The sequence below is a fragment of the Kogia breviceps genome, chromosome 2 (assembly GCF_026419965.1).
Source record: "Kogia breviceps isolate mKogBre1 chromosome 2, mKogBre1 haplotype 1, whole genome shotgun sequence".
Classification (NCBI taxonomy): domain Eukaryota; kingdom Metazoa; phylum Chordata; class Mammalia; order Artiodactyla; family Physeteridae; genus Kogia; species Kogia breviceps.
In genome coordinates, this window is record NC_081311.1 from 12712449 (window position 1) to 12731977 (window position 19529).

The 19529-nt window shown below is 46.2% G+C and overlaps 1 protein-coding gene across 8 annotated transcripts in view; it reads left to right on the top strand.

The window, feature by feature from the left end:
- Positions 1-19529, top strand: part of FAM204A (family with sequence similarity 204 member A) — a 246726-nt gene that overhangs the window by 81714 nt on the left and 145483 nt on the right. Inside the window, exon 7 of one of the 8 annotated variants that reach the window (XM_067024566.1) lies at positions 16694-17518. The exons of the other annotated variants lie outside the window; for them this stretch is intronic. Within the exon in view, the coding sequence (XP_066880667.1) occupies positions 16694-16753 (60 nt within the window). The 3' untranslated portion in view covers positions 16754-17518. Of the gene's footprint in view, positions 1-16693; positions 17519-19529 lie in introns of those variants that run through there. 8 annotated transcript variants of the gene reach the window in all.

A 19529-nucleotide genomic window follows, 5' to 3' on the forward strand; every position in this document is an offset into this window, starting at 1 on the left:
TGTGTCTGTGGGTCTATTTCTGTTTCTTAAATACGATCATTTGTATCTTTTTTGGTTTGTTTTTAGATTCCTCATATATGCAATGTCATATGCTATTTGTCTTTCTCCGTCTGGCTTACTTCACTTAGTATGATCATCTCTAGGTCCCAGGCTTAATTTCTGAGTTAGTCTCAGCCCATTGGGAGTAGACCCTGCCCCTCCAGATCACATTATGGTGGATCATAATAATGGGAGGAAGGCACAACACATTATTTAAAAGCAACAACAACAGCAACATCTTTTAAACTGCTGTAAGTTTTCCTTTCCATTCCTACAAATATCACGGCTGGTTTAAGGAGTGATGCCCAATTGCGCGATACAAGACAGATCACACTACATTAACCAGGATTATGTTGCCTCTTGATCTTATCAGCTTTGTTTCCTAAACTACAAAAAGATCGAACACAGCGCTGGTTAGCAGTTTGGCTTAGGCCGGCTCCACAGTCATCCATCACTGTCACTGGTTAGCAAGAGGCGTTAGGCACCGAGCACGGAGGCAGCGTGCTGTGCTGAGACGCTCTTCCCAAGCCGGCTCTCTCATCTCCCACTGGTGCTTGTCCTTCCTCACTATTGAAACGTCCCTTTCCTTGGTGAGAAGAAATCTATACCTTCTGCCTTCTGAAATCTTAGGCAGTACGCTACACACCTCAATTGTTTGCTTGTTTTAAAATTCTTAGCAGCTATAGATGAGACAGAGAGGGAACATAGAAGGCAAAATATACATTCCTAAGCTGAAAAGAGGGTAGAAAGTCAGACGCCTGAGGGAGAAGAGGCTAATTAGCAGATTAAATCTGACCGATACCATCTTCTGGGTTCAACTTGGATAAACTGTATGCCCGTAATGGGAATTCTCAGAAGAAAGATACAGTCTAGCAACTGGGATTTAGCATCTTTTTTTTTTTTCCTATCAACTCTGGGATTATTCCAAACTTGTCTATTTCTGTTTTTTAGTCTGGCTCTTTTAAAGAGCCCTAGGAGTTAGCTAAGATATCTGGATTCTGACCCACTGTAAATGGCAGCAGACGGAGCCTGCGCTGGGCACTTACCTGCATTAGGCAGGTATCACGGCTGCCTTGTTGGGAGATGTGAAACAGAATGAGATTTGTAAACAGAATCCATTACCCTGTTTGTGGTCAAAATCTGATAGGATCAAGTAACTGGTCTCCCAGTAGAAATATCTACGTGTCAAGGAGTAAACTTGATAATTGTAAGAATGTAGTTTAACGCAGCAGGAGAGAATAGCAAACCAGATTCACATTTCTGTTACATAATTACAAGTTCAAGGAGTTCGGCCTCTTATCACTTTATAGTGAGTATAGAAAGTAGGAGTGCTCTTCTTTAATGTGTAATTGTTTAACTGAAATGTGAGGTCCAGCGGCCTTTTTCTTACCCTTCTGGGCTGGCAGACATTGGTATGCAGAGTCCATGCGAGAAGGCACAGCACAGTATCAGAGGGAGACGTGTTCGATTATTCTTTAAAACCAACTAAGAGAAGTTAATCTCATTGAACTTCTTTTTATTCAACAAAAGAGTTGCATGTTTCCAAGTCTAATGTGACTATAATGTTCATTAAATGGGCTTCTTTACACCTTTAAATGGATTAACGGCACATCTTCACAGTCTAATTATTATACATGTCATTCAAAAAAATCACAGATCTAATTCAGGGGAGGTGATAAAGGCCTTTCTTTTACAATGATGGAAAAGACACTGCAGTAAATGGGTGTGATTTTTATCTGGGCCATTTTTTTTTAAAAGGGCACATGCTGCTCCGAGGAGGTGGGAGGGGAGGATGTGGGGAACATGCCAAGTGTTTCTGCCCTGGTAATTTGCGTTTGGAGATTTAGGAGCTGACCATGCCGGAGCTTGCCCCTTCCGACTCACCGTGCCAGGTACCTTAGCGGTTCCTCCCACCCGAGCCTCCTCGGCTAATGACTTCAGTCTGTCCAAGACAGCTCTTAGGCAGATAAGCGATAAATTATGGACAGCCCCCTTTCAGTCTCAGGCCTTTGGGGCTTCTCTGAGTTCCTTTACCCAGACCTTTGTTGAAAGGCAGAGACACCCTCTCATCATGTCCCGAGAAATAGCAGTTCGGTTTTCACACGTACATTTCACATGTATCATTGGGCCCGTACTTGTCTCCTTCTTTGCTGGGGGAGCATTAAACTTGGCATAGTCTGGCAGCTCACTGGTGTCCTAAGAATGTCACAGGCCTTGCTTGGTGCAGGTGGGTACAGAATGTTCTAGAAGCCATCCAAGAGCTGCAAGGACATTTCTCTCCCTAGGGGATGGGAAGTCTATAGGGGGAGCCCTGGCACCCCACAGGGAGTGATTCAGGCTTTTTCCGGTTTAAAGCTGAAGAACGCAGAGATTTGTTTTCATTCATTCATTTTGCCACTTTTTACTGGACAATGATTCTAGGTCAGGTACTGGGCATAGCCTATGAGACGCAGCACAAAGATGAGCAGACACGATTCCTCCTCTCAGGGAGCATTCAGTCTAAGAGATACTGATATATAATTTTGTAAATCCTTTGACTTACAAAATTATATATCGTCCAAATTTTCTGGACGAGAGGGGCTTCGAGTTGACAATCTGGTTAGAAATTGACTCTAGAGGACTTGCTTTGAGGTTGTGCTTGCCTAGAAAGCTCACGCAGTTTTTATTTACATTATACCTATATGGAGTTGCTTTGTAGTGTTGGATGGAGACCTGGGGGAAAAATGAAGCACCTAACCCCTCCCTTGGGGCCACCACGTGACACCTTCCTTGGAATCAGTCAACAATCTTTTTACCTCCTAGGGATACTGGGGAGGGATCACAGGTGAGGACGTAGGGTGTGTCCTTGGAACATCTTCATGGCATCATGGGAGAAGCGTACACTGTGTCAGGTAACCCAGGGGGTTCCAGCGATTGGCCTGTCAAGTTACTCATCTCTTTAAGTCTCAGTTTTCTCCTCTGTAAATAGGGATAATTATACCCATCTTTCAGTGTCCTTGTGGGGATTTAGAAACAACACATATATAGATAGAGGGTCTAGCGCAGTGCCTGGCACATAGTAGATGTTTAGTAAATACTAGTCCCCCTCTTCTTCCCTATCAGCTGCCCCCTTCATCCTCCTCCTCTTCGTCCCTGTCCCATTATTAATTCTCACAGTGAATCATTTTACTCTGAGTTAGGTCTTACTTCATGAACAAAGTGTAAAGCTCAAAGCCTATCTGTACTGGGGTCTTTGCCTTCCGAAAGGGAACTCCTAAGACCTTCAAAATCCTAAGGGGCAGGGGGATGGTGCCCAGTGGGGTTGACGTTTGGGCAGGTGGACATGCCTTTGATGTGGACAGCCACAGAGCCACATGACCACAGATTCTCACAGCCAGAGGCCCCATTTCAGGCTCCGTGGCCTCACTCTAAGCCTGCTCCCTCAAATGCCACGTTAGGCCTGGCCAGGGTCTGACTTACGGCTCTGGATTATGCGCGAGGTTGGTGTGGCCCGGGCTTAGCACATGCTGTCCCCAAGCCTGAGCTGCCCAGGCTCAAAGCTGAGATAGGACACTTTTGCCCCCATGCTGCCCATCTTCTGGTCTCCTTTGTATCTGGTGTTCCACAGGATGTGGCAGCAATGGGTGAAGATACTCTTAGAGATGCCTGCACTGAGGCAGTAAACTCTTTCATAAATCATTTAAGATCCATGCTGTACCAACATCAATTATGAGAGTTAACTGCCCCCTAAAACATGAGGAATTGTGCTACAGAGAGTCAACATGAGCTCAGGAACTGTAAGCCTCTTCTTCCTGTCTTCTGAAGGCACACCAGGCAAGTACCTTGATAAAGCAAACATCAGCCTTTCGTTGTGTGCTAGGTACTATGTCCCCATTTCCAAACTAATAAATACTAAATGAGTAAACAATTTTGTTTTCTCTCTGCACTATAAAGAGTTAGTTTTATTTGGCCAAGTAACTGCAGGGAATATCATTAAATACTTTTCCAATAGTGCTTTCTCTAAGCCAGAGTCTGCTCTTGGAAAATGCCTATAGATCAATCTAGAAAGTCAAGGTGGAAAGAGGTGGGGTGAAAACCCAACTCTCCGTAAGAGGCCCCGCAAAATTGGAACTGTCCTCACTGAGAGAGAAATCGACAGTGGAGACACGTATTATGCACTTACCCATTTACTCACTCACTTGTCTTATTACTTTAATGGTGTACCATGGAATATTAAATTTCAGGAATTAAAGTGTTACCCAAACAAATACATTTTGTAAATAATAAAAAGCCAGAGAAAAATTTAATTATGAAAATCTGATTTCAGGATACTTAATAGAATTTTATTTTTCATGTATAGACTGTATATATGGATATAACTTTTAGAGCATAAATGTGTGGTTAGATATATAAATAACCTGCATGTTACACTTGAGATGATATTAACACCAAAAGCCTATACTCTTTAGCCAGAAAACAGATTACTACTTCAAGATTTTTCTCTTCCAGGGCATTCTGTGAGATTCCTATATCCATCTTAGATATACTTGATTCATAAGGTAGGAAGAGTTAAACAGCCTCATTATGTTTTAAGTTAGTTTTGTCCTAAGGTTTATCAGGTAATAGACAGCATGCTTTGATTTGCACTTAGGCAGAGACCTGACACCAGCTTCGATGCTTGGGAGGGAAAAGGATCTTTGTTCAGGAAGTTACTTATTGGACAATTAACATGTGGAAACTATACTGAACGGTATGTGCAAGTGGTAAGTTCACGTTGAATTTCCAAAGGGCGGAGGCTCATTCTTATAACAAGACCGTGACAACTCTTGCTGATGGAATAAATGGGATCATTATATTTCAGTCTCCAAGTGATTATCAGAAATGAAGCTTTGTGAATTCTTTCCTAATGGGGCCACCTGTCACCCTTCCGTCTTTGTATATAATGGTATTTTGTTTCTGAAGACCTCGGCCTAAGTTTAGCTCTTCCAAATGGGAGGGACCGTGTCCTGACTCCCCCCCTGTCTTTCTGTGATGAATAGATATATTTTCAGCCAGTTATCCACCTTCCACCCAACATGTGATTCTGTGCATCCAAAGTGACTATGGCAGGTATGTAAAGTGACAGCAAAGCCAGGTGTTCCGCCGTCATTGCTTTTGCCCATCAGCAGATTTGATTGCTGAGACATCCGCTGCAGGAGGTGACTCACCTCCCCGCCCCCATTCCCCCACCCCCACCCCCAGCCTGCTGCCAGCTGCTCTGGGCTTGTGGCAGCTGCATCAGGCTGTTGCAGACACTGAGAGCTAGCAGTGGCTCTCTGTGGCCTGAGGTCAGGTGAACTGGGCTTCCAGGACCTTACTCGGGGACTCAGCCAGAACGCCAGCTCCACGTCTCTTCTACTGGCAGGCTGGCTGCATACGCTCCAGGCTTTTCCTCTGAGGCTGGACAGAGGATGCAACTTGGCTCTGAGATCACTTGTGTGACCCACAGGCTCTTAGGTGTGAAGCTGTCTTGTAGATCTCTGCTGGATGCTTCGAGATTTTTCTCTACCAGGGCATTCTGTGATGGCCCCATTGCCATCTTGTTTGATCTGTGAGATAAGGTGAGAAACGCTAAACAACTCCCCATATTTTACGTTAATTTTGTTCTGGGTTTGCTAGGGAATAGGCAAAATGATTTGATTTGTCCTTATTCAGAGACCCGACACCAGCTTTGGATGCTTGGGAGGGAAAAGGGTCTTTGTTCAGGACAAATAACACGTGGGAAAGTAATCAAACAGGATGTGTGAGTGGTAAGTTCACGCCGAATTTCCAGAGGTGAAAGTCTACCTCCTTCCTTTCTCACGGGTCCAGAAGCCTGCGTTACTGGGTCCATTGATAGCTTTAAAGAGTAGACTTTCCCCCAGAGCGGGTGTGGGGTGTGGTGGGGACCTCCGAGAGGTGCGGCCTGGCACAGTGTCCTCACCGGGGGTCTCCTCTCCTGGGCAGAGCTATGTGGACAGAAGACCAGGCCCACAGGAGCTGATCTGATAAAGTACTTTCATTAGGTTGTGCTTTGTGCTTAGTTCTCTGAAACAAGGAGGGGAAATCCTCGGAAGGTCTTTTTCATTTGAGTGCAAAGTGCTTTTCAGGGCTTGGGAGTCGAGACTGGGGAATAATATTTGAGTGCAAGTCCGCACAATCGCAAGTGCCTGGGCGAGTTTCCTTACCTCGGGAATTACAGTCCTATAGGCCCACGTGGATCGGGGCCTTAACATTACGGGGAAATATAGTTTCACGGTAATTAGGACTTCTCACAACCCACTTCCTGAAGGGTTCAGGTTTGCGCTAGTGAGGCAAAATTTCATCAGTAATCAAAGGCGTTCACTCCAAATATAGGAAGAATCCTCAGGACTTTCTTATATCACCCCAAAGTGTCCTTGTTCCAAGCTGGACCCAGTAAAAGTGAGTCCCAGGCTGACATCTTCACCTACTTCACTCTCCAATTCTCTTGGCAAGTGATGGTTCTTTAGAAACATCGCCAAGCCTCCTTCCCTTCCCCCAGCTGGACGGACGGTCGCATCAGTGCTGCAGTGGCTGAACTGAGCGCCGCCATCCTCGTGCAGCAGGTTGTGTGATTCTGATCACAGCCCCCCGAACGGACACCTGTTGAAATAATACTGGAATCACTTTTGCAACTAATCGCTACCGAGACGTCCGCTCATTTAGTCTGACGATAGGACAACCCAGGAGACTCTGTTGCTGCCCGGGCTGACGCTCCTAGGCAAGTCCAGGCTTGTTGTCTATTATCTGACAAGCCCAGGACAAAATTAACACTAAATATAAGGTAGTTTAATTAATTTCTCCCATCCCAACAGGCAGGTCCCAGCACCCTGGGCACCCCAGGCCTTCCAGCAAGCAGAGGAGCGTTGCACCCCCAGCGAGGAAACACTCGGGTTGTGCTTTCATTATTTGAAGTGGGCGATTTGCAACCAAGGATTTCTATGAAACTCCTTTGAGCGCTAAAGCCAAAGTATAGTTTTTTTCTTATCCTTAAGGACGTGTAATAAATTGTGTGAAAATTGTTCACAGGAAAACATACCTTGTAAGAGTCAGGATTCTTCAAGGAATATGTATGTGCTTTCTGGAGAGGAGTGCGGAAAGAGAAGAGTGAGAAGGTGGGGTGGGGTGGGTGAGAGAGAGTGAGAGAGAGAGAGAGGGAGAGAGCGCAGAAGACCCTGGTTTAAAAGGAACAATAATAATAACAGTCTGAAAGGGTCAAAAAAAAAAAAAAAAAGAAAAAAAAAAGCAAAGAAGCTATAATAAATGTAAGAAAAAATACACTTCAGAAATGGTTTTATTACGAAGACCTTCTGTGAGCCGATATTTTTAAGGGACACAAAGGCCCCTTTTATTTCCAAATTTCAACAAAGCTGACCCTTGACTTTCATCCCCAGTGAAGTGAACAGCAACCTATTTAATTATTCCTCCCATTTTCCTGCTCTCCAATATTAAGCCAACACAAAGGACATAAAGCAACAGGTTATGAGCTTTATGAATGCAAATTGCCATTCCTCCATCTGTAAAGATGAAGTAGACAGTTGCAAAGTCTGGGTGGGAAAACTGCGGCAGCTTTTGTGGCTGTAAATGTTAGCAAGCTGAGCCCTTCCCTGCAGCCAGTCACCGGAGGTCATGGGGGAGGGTGGGCTTTCCCCCCATGTCCGTGGATTGGGAGAGTTTGCTGAAAGCCTGGTCCATGTCCTCACCTGGGCCTCCCAGTGATGAGTGACGGCCACGCTGCAGGCTGGCTGGCTGGGCTCGGTGCGTGTGGCTGGGGGACGTGGCCATTCTCCAGGTGAAGCCGATTAGGTTAGGCATTAAAATGATAAGGAGGTGGCAGCACATTTCCAAGTGCAGATGAAATCAGGTAGCTGGGTGAGGAGAGACGAGGTCCATAAAAGCCTGCAGACCTCATTAAAAGGCAGATCAGAGGGATGGACTAAGATCATTAAATATGTTAATTTGCACCCAGGAAATGAAAACTCGGGGGGAAGCCAGTGGCTGATGGCTTGAGGTTTCATCTTGGCTCCCTGGGCTCCTTCCTTGGGTGCCCTTGGGCCACCTTGGGTGCTCGAGATACCAGTTACCTTGTGTCTTTTGTGAGGGAGTTGGTGTACGTCATCTAGTCGACGTGAGCAGGTGCTTCTCAGCCAGGGACATTAGAATGACCAGGGACCTTTTAAATATCCCAGTGTCCAGACCCATCCCAGACCAATTCCATCAAAATCTCGGGGGAACTCAGGAATCAGCATTTTTTCAAGTTCTCTAGGTGATTATGTGGCCAAGACAGAGGACCACCAAACTCTCATTCTTTCTAAAATATAGGAACTAGAGACACCTAACCCGCCCCCACCCCCAGCACCACCGCCATCTCCCATCCTTGAGAAGCGCTGGCATTTTCTTGATGGGAAGGGATCAAACAACTTGCTCCAGCTCGCACTTGATTTCTGGACAAACAGCTCAGGAAAAAATGGAATCAGACAGATCACTGGTGTAGATAACAGCAAATGTCAGGGGCCTTAGGTCTGCCTGGTCAGCTTGCTGACGGACAGAGCTGGAGAAGGCCAAGCGGGCCGTGCCATGCCGAGGTGGAAGGCGTGGGCTGTTTGGAGGAATCGGAGCCCATCTTTGCTTCATAGACTGGAGCTCCCAGCCCCTAGTGAAGCACAGGCATTTCTTACCATGGTCCGTTGACCGCCCTGCAGGAGGGAGAGAAAACTGAGACCCATAAAAAAGTCGACATGAAAAGCGGGTTAGGGTAAATTTCTCTTTTAGCCCAACTGCACCGCACTGCACGGACCAGCGTCCTCCCCAAAGCTCAGAACAGAGTAATTGTAGAGGTGGTTAAGATGAGGTCATCCTGGAGTACGGTGGGGCCTTGATCCACTGTGACTAGTGCCCTCACGAGAAGATGGGGACAGGGAGACACACGGGGATGACGCCATGTGTGTTAGTTTGCTTGGGCTGCCGTACAAAATGTCATAACAGAAATTGGTTCTCTCACGGTTCCGAAAGCTAGATGTCCAAGATCACGGAGTAGGCAGATCTGGTTTTTCATGAAGGCTCTCTTCCTGGCTTGTGGATGGCTACCTTCTTGCTGTGTCCTCACGCGGTCATCCACTGACCTGCTACCTGTGTCCTAATGTCCTCTTTTTACAGGGGCACCAGTGGTATTGGATTAGGACCCACCCTAATGATCCCATTTTAACTTCATTACCTCTTACGGGCTCTATCTCCAAATACAATCACACGCTGAGGTGCTGAGGTTAGGGCTTCAGCGTATGAATTGGGGTGAGGGAGACAGGGTTCCGCCCATAACACCAAGCGATGAGGATGGCAGAGATTGGAGCCACATGGTCTACAAGCCAAGGAATTCTAAGAATTGCTGGAAAAGCACGGAAGGATCCTCCCCTGGAGACTTCAGAGGTTCTGCTGACACCTTGATTTCAGACTTCCAGCTTCCGGAGCTGTGAGAGAATAAGTTTCTGCTGTTTTAAGCCACCTGGTTTGTGATAATTTGTTACACCAGCCCCAGGAAACTAATACAGCTTTGCCTTATGCTTTTTCCTCTGAGCGACTACGGCATGCCTTAAATGTCTAGACACGGTGAAAGCTCACGCCCTCCAGTCGAGCTGGTGCTGTGTCCTCACAGGCTGCAGCGAGGGGCGAGGAGTGGATTTCGCAGCCGGTGCTACGGCTGCTGTCACTGCCACACTCCACCCACCTTTCCACAGGGGACGCTGGGGAAGGCCGGGCCAGGCCGGGAGGAGCAGGGCCAGCCCGGGGTTATGGTCAGGAGGGATGCCTCCCGTCGCACCTCGCATTTTACTGGGGAGTGGTCCTTGGTGCGCAGTGCTGGCTACAAATCACTCATCAGAAGTTCTGTGTGGGATCGGCTCTCATCTTGGGACGGAGGGGTGATTTTAACAGACGTCTGTTGCCTATTTATTGCTCTCAGCACCCAGCCCAACCTAAGCTCCTTTGCCAGCAGCGACGCCTGGGACCCAGGCCCTTGCGTGGACAGAAGCGCTCAAGCCGGGCGGCAGCAGGCCCACACCGCTGGCATCCCTGTGGCCTGACGGGTCAGCGTGGACCCGCGTCGTTCAGTAAGTTCATTTACAGAAGGAGATGGGTGTGTTCCCCACTCCCCGCCTCCTTCGAAGGGTCTAGCTGCCTGGCTTTGGACCGTACAGGCAGGTTTCTGACCATGGAAGGCCCAGAAAAGGGGAACAGGCCACAGAGACTACACGGGGAAAATGTGTAGGAAGAAGCTCCGGCTGCAAAGGACAGAGCACGCCACGAATCCCAGCACATCCAGGCAGTCGAGCGCCGCTGGGGACCGTTGAAGAAGCTGAGGCTGTGCTCACGGTGGCAGAAAGCTGTCGAATGGGTTTAAACAGGGAAGTGAAGACACAGGAAAGCAGCGCCCGTGAGATGCTTTGCGCACAGGAAGTCTGTGGTCCTGGGCTCTGCTTCTTGCTGGGTCCAGGCACGGGGAGGCTTTGCAGCTGCCACCTCCCCTCTGGGTCTCAGTCAAAGGAGACAGTTAGGAAGCACGACCCCCAACCTTCTGTGACTTGGTCACTTTTCTTTGCAGTCAGGCATGATTTGGTTTGGTCCGTTTGCTTGTTTGCTTGCTTTTGGCTCCTAACCTTGCCAATGAGTCCAGGTGTGTAAATCAGGCCCTTGAAGCCTCTTTGAGAAGAAAGAGGACCCGAGGGGGGAGACCAGGCAGCGCTCAGCATCCATCCCCGCCGTGTAGCTGCAAGTAACAGGCACGTAGAAGGCTGTGCAGAACCCGGGGCTTGTCTGAAACTCTGCTTCCAGGGCCACTGGGTTTAAGAGTGGTTTTTAAATGCAGGAGAAAGGGAGAGAAGGGGCCGAGGAGAGGAAGGGACCCCAAAGTAGAGAACTGCCCCAATTAGATCAGCAAACAGCAGGCAGCCTTTCTCCCTGGCAGGAAGCACCCCAGCACACGATGAGTGACAAGAAGCCGCTGCGAGGTGCCCACTTTTTCAAAGGGAAAATGTAATATGTAAACAATCAACATCTTAACAAGCTATAAACAACCAGCTCTGACTTCTGGCAGATTTACTGATGCCTGAGTGACTAAAATTCACAACGTTTTTTTCAAACCAACTCTGTTAATTTGTGGCCTGGTGTTCATTAGGGACCGCCTCCAGCTCCGCTTCCAACTTAGTGATGCAGGGCTGTGGGTCTGAGCCCTTTTCCACCAGGGGTGCGGGCCCAGGGCGGTTCAATCTTGTCTTCTTCTCTTTCTCACCACGGCTGGCCTTGTACCTCACAGGATAGGCTATGTTTGTTTTGTTTTAAAATTCTAGCGTTTCAAAAAATCACCCATCATTTATCACTCAGCTTAGATGAGCAATTGCAGGTCGATGCCGGTGGGATATGCTTTTCCTCCGGACTCCTCCTCTCTCCACCACACCCCCTACCTCCTACCCCCCAGGGAAATCAAGAAAAAACAAGATTCTACTTGTCCAGGCCCTCAAAGACTCCTCGGAATGGCTGGAATCGTCACAATAAGTGGTAGTAATAGAACCATATACAGGACCATAAATACAAACCGCTCTGTGGAGTGGCCAAAAATAATGAAGTAATTAGGTGAACTATTACCAGCACCTGTGACTGATTGGTACAAGCACGTCTGGGCTTTATTATATTATTATTCGTCAGGAACAATAAGCAGATTCTGAAGTTGCAGAACTTCAGCCCTTGCACCCAGCTTCCCTCTCTCCAGGGTTCCAGTCACCCCAAGGGTGCGCGGTCCAGATGGGGGAGCTGTGTGCTCCCCTGTGGAAACCCACCGTGGCGGGTAAATGCAAGTCCTGCTTCCCAACCCATTAGGGTTAATGCCACTTTAATTAGCAACTGATGGGCAGCCTACGAGGTGCTATTTAATGCGCCACTTCTAGGCTAAGCATGTGTCCCACAGACAGACCCAGGACAAGAGACCATCAAGGGAATGGAGACATTCAAAGCTGCTCACTACTGGCTCTAAGTGGAAATGACCGTTCGAATGCTCAAACTGCAAAATCTTGTACTTGGCAGACTGCCCTTCCTCCTCGTTGGCTTTTCTGCACCGAAGTGCCCAACTGCCAGTAAAAATAATAATTTGATGATGATAATAATAGTTAACGCTTATGGTATTACTATGCACCCGGCCCTGTTTTAAGCATTGTACACGAATGTATTCATTTACTCTTCACAAGACCAGTGGGATAGATACTGTTATCATTCCCATTTTACAGATGGAGAAATTGAGGCACAGAGAAGTGAAGTGACTCCTCCAAGGTCACAGAGCTAGGATTCCAAGCCAGGGAGTTTGGTGGCAAACTACACACTCTTTTTTTTTTTTTTTTTTTTTTGGACATCTTTATTGGAGTATAATTGCTTTACACTGTTGTCTTATAAACTACACACTCTTAATCCTCTGTCCACTGGCCCTCCTCAGTGGGTTCCTTATAGGACTACGGACCAAGGGATACCCACAGTGTGTCTGGTGGAGGCCGGGAAAGAAGGAGAGAGGTAAAGAAGTGGAAAAGAGTCATGCTAAGAACCAAGGCAAGAAAATAGTTTCTTAGACTTGTCAATGGACTTAGGAGAATCCAGTGCCTTCCCTTAGCTGGAGAAGATAGACCTCCCTCCAGGTACAACCATCACACATACTGAGGCATGTGCTAGAATTCTCATCCTCATCTAGAGAAATGTGTGATGTTGACAGAGTACATCCTTTTGTGAGAGCCTCAGATGCACTCAGCCTCCTCTTGGGTTTCCTGCCACGCAGAGCCTTTCGGGGTCCACAAAATTTGACTGGCTCCTTACCTTAAGGATTTAATTTTTAAACCAATTGAGTTTGTTGAGTTGCTAGCCAGGTGATTCTGTTTTGCAAGTTTCTGTCCAGTGGGAGAGTCATTTGCCATTTCTGGTGGGAGGAAGCTGAACAGTGGACCTCGCTGGGTGACCGCAGACAAGTTACCCAACCTCTTTGGACGTCAACTTTCTTATCTGTAAAATGGGAATAATAACCCATCTGCCTCACAGGCTGACTGTGAGGATTCAATGAGCTAATAAATGTTAATCACTAATTACTATTTCTATGTACAAAGGTGGGTTGTCCATGAAGCCAGTGAAACTTTAGCCTCAGGTCCCTGGTCTTGCAGTCATGTGCGCCTCCTCCCCCAAAGCACTATATCTCATCCTCATCATCTTGTCCTTTTTTTAAAAAAAAATTTTGGCCACACCGCTCAGCTTGTGGGATCTTAGTTCCCCGACCAGGGATCGAACCCATGCCCCCTGCAGTGGAAGTGCAGAGTCCTAACTACTGGACCCCTAGGGAATTCCCTTATTTTTCTTAAAGAGGGTCCCAGCTTGTATACGCTTTGAGCCCTTCAAAACCTGGATCCACCTGGAATTATCTAGAAAAGGAAGCGTTTGATTTGGATAACTGCTGTAGTCCCACTTGATGCAAAAATGCAAGCTTCTAGGTCTTAGACACGAACACATGTGTGGAGGACCCTCCTTTGGGGATAGGGGCACAAACGTCTTTCTAAGCAGACAAGGAGCCATAGAAGATAGCATGTGCTAGGCTCATGATAGAGAGACCGACTAGTCCCAGTCTTCCTGGGACGGCACCAGTTTTAAAACCTAAAGCACCAAGTCTCAGAAATCCGCTCAGTTCTGGGCAAACTGGGACGGTTGGTCAGCCTCCTTGTTGAGGACAGACACATGGCACTGTTATTCACCACAGAGCGCCCAGGTAGCTGAGTGCCTGGCGCCCAGTAGGTGCCCAGTGACTCTTTGTGGAGTGAGTCGTGTGTAAACCAACCGTGGTGCCTCGTGAGCTGTGAGCTGGAGGAGGGAGAGTGCATGGTGGCCTGGGGGTGGGGGAGAAGGTAGATTGCATGGAAATCCAGTGTGAAAAACAAGCCTGTGGTGGTGAAGTTGGGTCAGAAAACTACCATTATTGGGAGGGAGGGCTGTGGATTGTGACGAGAGAAACCGCCCCCCCCCCCCCCCCCCCCGGCAAATGCAGGTTGGCTGCCTAGACCAGGGACAGTTTCTGTTCACTTCTGGGTTCCTGATAACAAACAGCATGTCTTCCACTGAGAATCTGCCCATCGTCATTTCCTCAGCTCAGAAGCTGCCCCTGTGTCCTGTGTCCAAGCAAAGCCCCCAATACAAGCTGGATCTGGCAGCGGGTGGGGTCGGGGGGTGGGAAATGGTGCTGCAGGCAGGTCTGCGGCGGGCTTTGGGCATGCGGGCGAGCTGCTCAGGCCCCGATTCCGCATGCTGTGTAGACTCCAATTACCCGAGGACTTAGAGATCAAACAGCCCAACTGTGCTCCACAATAAAAGAGGAGCTCAGTTTTACTCGGCACTGCACACTTCAGCGAGACTGCAAAACAATGCATCGCATTGATGTCCTCCTGAGCCCCAAACCTTCCTGAAATTGTCTCCTCTTATTCCAGCAACATCTCTATAAAGTGGACAGGGGAGAGAGTCAGAGATTTAAAAGGACTGCCCAGGATAGCACGGCTACCACACATGGCTTGAACCACAGGCTCCTACTTTGCTAAGGACAGAGAACTTAAAAATTGTCATTGATTTGTATTTTCAGGCATATTTGAAAAGTGTAGCATTGGAAGATGAGGAAAATGATAGCGGCCCTTAGCTGAGCTACGGCATAGATGCTGAGGACTTGAAAGAAAACAGGAAAGCCAGCAAAAGGCCAAGGGCCAGAGACTGGAATTTTTCAAATTTTATTTTTGTCCTCTCTCATAGTACAAACATAGTACATCATAATTAGGATTTCTAGTGAGGCACGGCACAGCCAAAAATTAGTCTGTTTTTTTTTTCAACAATAATGTCAGTTCATAGGTAAATATTCTGGAAAATGCAATCACTTTGAAAATATAAGATTAAGGAAAGCCAAAAGGTTTGGGAGAAAAAATTTTCTTTGTAGACCTCTAAATATGTCTGCAACAATGGAGATCGGAGCCCACAAATCTAATTCGTTTTTCCATATACCAGTATTTTAAAACATACTTTTAGCTTTCAGGACAAAAGCTATTTAATTAAGAATAGTGCAGTTAAGTGATAAAAAAATTTCAGGTTGTTTTCATAGGTGACTTCACCTGCATAACAATCAGGTTATTCATGTTTCTACTTGTTTACGGGCTTCTCTATAAATGAATGATACAGGTACCTTAAATGGATCCATGGTCCCCTTTGATGTAGAAAGTGAAAAATAAATGTTTGAGATGTAGTTGAAGCTCTATCACAACATAGGGATCAGGATTATAGCTCAAAAGGCAAAGACAAATATCCTTTAGGCTGAGCATTCTTTACGGACAGCATGCATTTATAATAAAAATTGACCTTAACGTTAAGAGGAAATGATCTTGCAGGGTTTTCTATTTTGGAACTAATGTGCTAAATTGTTTCTCATTTGATGGTCTTAAAAAGCAGTTACTATGACTTTGAAAGCTGCATTTTTCAAGCACTGTAAACATGCTAGTGTAGAAAACTAGAGAGAAGCAAAACTGTCTCATCTGTGAGATTCCTAAACAATTTGTCTTAAATTTAGTTGTTTACTCTCAAATATTGAACGCTCTTCCCACCACACCACTATACCCACACATTGTTTATTTAGTGATTTTTGTGAAATTTACACCTAAATGACTCATGGTCACACTTCAAATTGTCTTGAAGATATTTAAAGCTGAAATAATGCAAGAACTCAAAGTGTTCACTCTATTTTGAATAACTTGCCACTATAAGAATTAACCTGGAGATATTTATTTTCTGCTACTAATTTTGGATCTATTAATTCTTTTACTGTAATAGCCCTCAACTGGAAAGTTAAAAATCAGATTGTTGATAATCGTGAAACAGGATATTGTAATCCATTACAAAACGTCACTATTATGCGTATGTGTAAGAATTAAGATGTCTTATGAATTAGCACCAAACGCTGGATAAAATGAGCCACCTGCCACAGTTTCTTCCCCTGTGCAAATTCAGCAATGCTAAGCAGGTCCGCCGGGTTGTAGAAGTCATGGCCAGATCATGGGTTTCTGCACAGTGACGGTTTCTGTGGGAAAAATGTAGCAGGGAATGTCATGCTACTTACCTTGCTTTATACCACAACTGTTGCAGGCAAAGATTTCTCCGACTGCTTCCTAATTTTGCTCCGGATCCAGACAGAAACAGTTTCCCTGACTAGTTACTTCTTAGGTGTTCCTTAGGACATAGAGATTTTGGAAGATAATTTGGCATGCTGTCCTCAGTGGTCCCTCTCAGTGTAAAGCCTTAAAGATGGACAAACGTACCAAGCTAGCTTCTCCTACAGGCTCTGAAATTCGGAGCAGTCAAACTGGCTCCAAAAACCTTTCCCGGGAAATGAGCACAGTTTCTCGTAGAGCCACTAGATGGCGCATGACAACCATTTGTGCCAGCCACCCGCGGGCTTCCCATCTGTCAATAACTTCCCAAACGTGTTCTAAAACAATTCCTCAAATGTGTTGTCTAATAGCGACAACTTCGCTATTAGATTATCATCATTGCAATCTTTATATGGAAATTTAAATGGTTCTGATTTATGTTTTTGAATTAGACGAAATCTTCACTGGAAGAGACTATATCAGAAAGTGCATTTGCTATGTACCAACGTTAATAAACACTGGCACTTAAAGCTGAATTAAGACACAAATATTAAATGCTGGGGCTTCCCTGGTGGCGCAGTGGTTAAGAGTCCGCCTGTCAATGCGGGCGATACGGGTTCGAGCCCTGGTCCGGGAGGATCCCACATGCCGCGGAGCAACTAAGCCCATGCGCCACAACTACTGAGCCTGCGCTCTAGAGCCCGCGAGCCACAACTACTGAGTCCACGTGCCACAACTACTGAAGCCCGCGAGCCTAGAGCCCGTGCTCCGCAACAAGAGAAGCCACCGCGGTGAGAAGCCCGCGCACCGCAACGAGGAGTAGCCCCTGCTCACCGCAACTAGAGAAAGGCCGCGCGCAGCAACGACGACCCAATGTAGCCAAAAATAAATAAATTAAAAAAAATGTTAATGTGTATCCTACCCATTTATCTACCAATGCTTCAACAAATTTTATAGTGAAAATTGTGTAGTAAATGTTACCTGTGCTTCTAAAATGTTGAAAGAACATTTTATTACCAGAAATCAATTAAGTATCTGAAAATAAAGACATCAATTCCATGTTTTACAGTTGGGCCACCAATATAATGTTAAAACTAAATAAGTGCTGGAATTTCAGCAGCTTCATACTGGATGTAGAATAAATCTGAAATTCAGGGACAAAAACGATCCAGTGAAGCACTTTGTAAATTATTTTCCCCCCATAGCAAAATATGACCACCCCCTTGCCTTAATAAATGTAAATGCCTATAAAGAAAATAAACTAGTAAAATATACAAGTTCTATAGTAGGCTCACTTTGCTCTTTTGTGTCCTTTATTACTAAGTATAGGCATGAGATAATGAGATACTCTTAGGAATGAGTATTTTACGACATAATTTTTTTAGTCTATTTGTTGATAAGCCTTAATAATAATAACGGCTTTATCACGGTGTTCAGGAGGGACGTGAGAGGAACTGTTCAAAAGTTAGTTCCACACCTGCGGAGATAATCAACAAATCTCTAAGATCCTTTCCACTTTTAAGAATCAATGATTTAAAAAAAAAAAAGGAGCATTTAAATTCTTCCTTCTCAAAATAGGTGTGATATTTCTTCTAGGCCAGGCTCTACCCCAAAGAAAAGAATGGTCTCACTTTTAGAATTACTGGCTGTTTGTTTGAACTGAAGAATTAGTTGCATTTCAAAATAAAGACATGCCTAATGAAATGATTAAAACATACAGAGCATTAAATTATAAGCAGATGGGGGTGAGAGGGGGTGGGGGGAGGTGAGTTTGCTAGAGACCCGAGACCAGGAACACTGACAGCTTTGGATTTTTCTCCACAATACAGATGATTGTTTAAGCAATAAAAGATAAAACCACCTCTGAAAGATAAATCTTTTTTTTTTTTGATAGACAGGAATATGCAAGAAGAGCCAGAAAGTAAAATCCATATGTATTATAATGGTTTAAAGAGATAGCTGCTATTGAAGGAAACTGGATATTCACAGTGATGCTGGGAAAGGGAACCGGGGTGCTTGCAAGTGTATCATCATCGCGAGAGGTCCTGTGTGAGCAAAGAGGATCAGAGGGCCCAGAATAAGTCATGCATGGTTCAGGCTTTGCAGTCTTCAGAAAAAAGGCATCTCCTCGGCTGTTGTCTGGTCCCAGTTATTCATGTAACCCTGTCTTTCTTCCCTCCTCCCCCAAATTTATGATTTTAGATGCTGCTCCATATATTCAAAAGATAAGAGTTTGATGAGATCAAGTTTAGAACAGCTAAAAGAGAAGTTTGGCAAATGGGAGCAGTTCACAGACTGTGCAAATTGTCTCAGTGACACTACAGTACAGCAGAATCCATGAGAGTTTTATCTCGGGTTTCTATCAGGCCGCATTCAGGGGGAGCTGGTTCCCTGGAAACAGGCATTTTTTTTTTTAGATCTATATTGTGTCTCTCTCTTTCCTGGATATACAATGGCAGTTTCGACCCATCTGAGTTGCCCTCCCGAACAGCGGCACTGATTGTCTTTGAGTGTGGGTTAATGGATGTAGGTCTAAAGATAAAGGGAATAAACCCTCTAAGATTTTGTCTAATTTTTAAAAGGCGTCTCACCTTCCTAAGTGGCGTGTCTTTGTCCTGGATGTCTGCAAGGGAGAGGACGGCCCTTGCTGTGGTGGCTGTGGCTGGTACCCGGGGCCGGGGCCGGGGCCGGGGCCAGGGCCGGGCTCAGAGTGAGGGCCAGGGTCATTTTCAGGATTGAAAGCAGTTCTTGCTTTAATAACAGAAGGAACACGCTGAAGATGGGTGGGGTGGCCACACTCACATACACACACACACACACACACGGACGCTGTCTCCAGGGAGGAATTTGCTGCCCTTGTTCTCTTTCACGTAAGACCCCGTCTCCCAGCCGCTTGAGCTGCCCCTGTGCATACACTTGTATGTCTGGCCACGTGGCCCAGAGCACTGCTCTGAAAACGGACCAGTTACTGCAGGATCTTGTTTCTCTAGCACCATCTGTGGACCTTGAGCACCGCTAAAACCTAAAGTTGGAGGTACAAGCTCTCCGTTCCACGCTGCCTCGCGCCTTATTGAAACTCTCAGAGGCGTCTCTGCCGGGAGACGAGGTCTATGTGTTCAGGAGCTGAGGGAGTGTGTCTCCTTCCCAAAGAAGTTGCCCCATTTACTGGGAAGGTCGGAGTTCAACGGAAGGCTTAGCTACACCCAACCCCACTGGCCTGGTTAGGGAACAGTGACGCCCCGTCCAACCTCCCCTCTCCGACCACTGTAAGGCTCTTTCTTCTTTGAT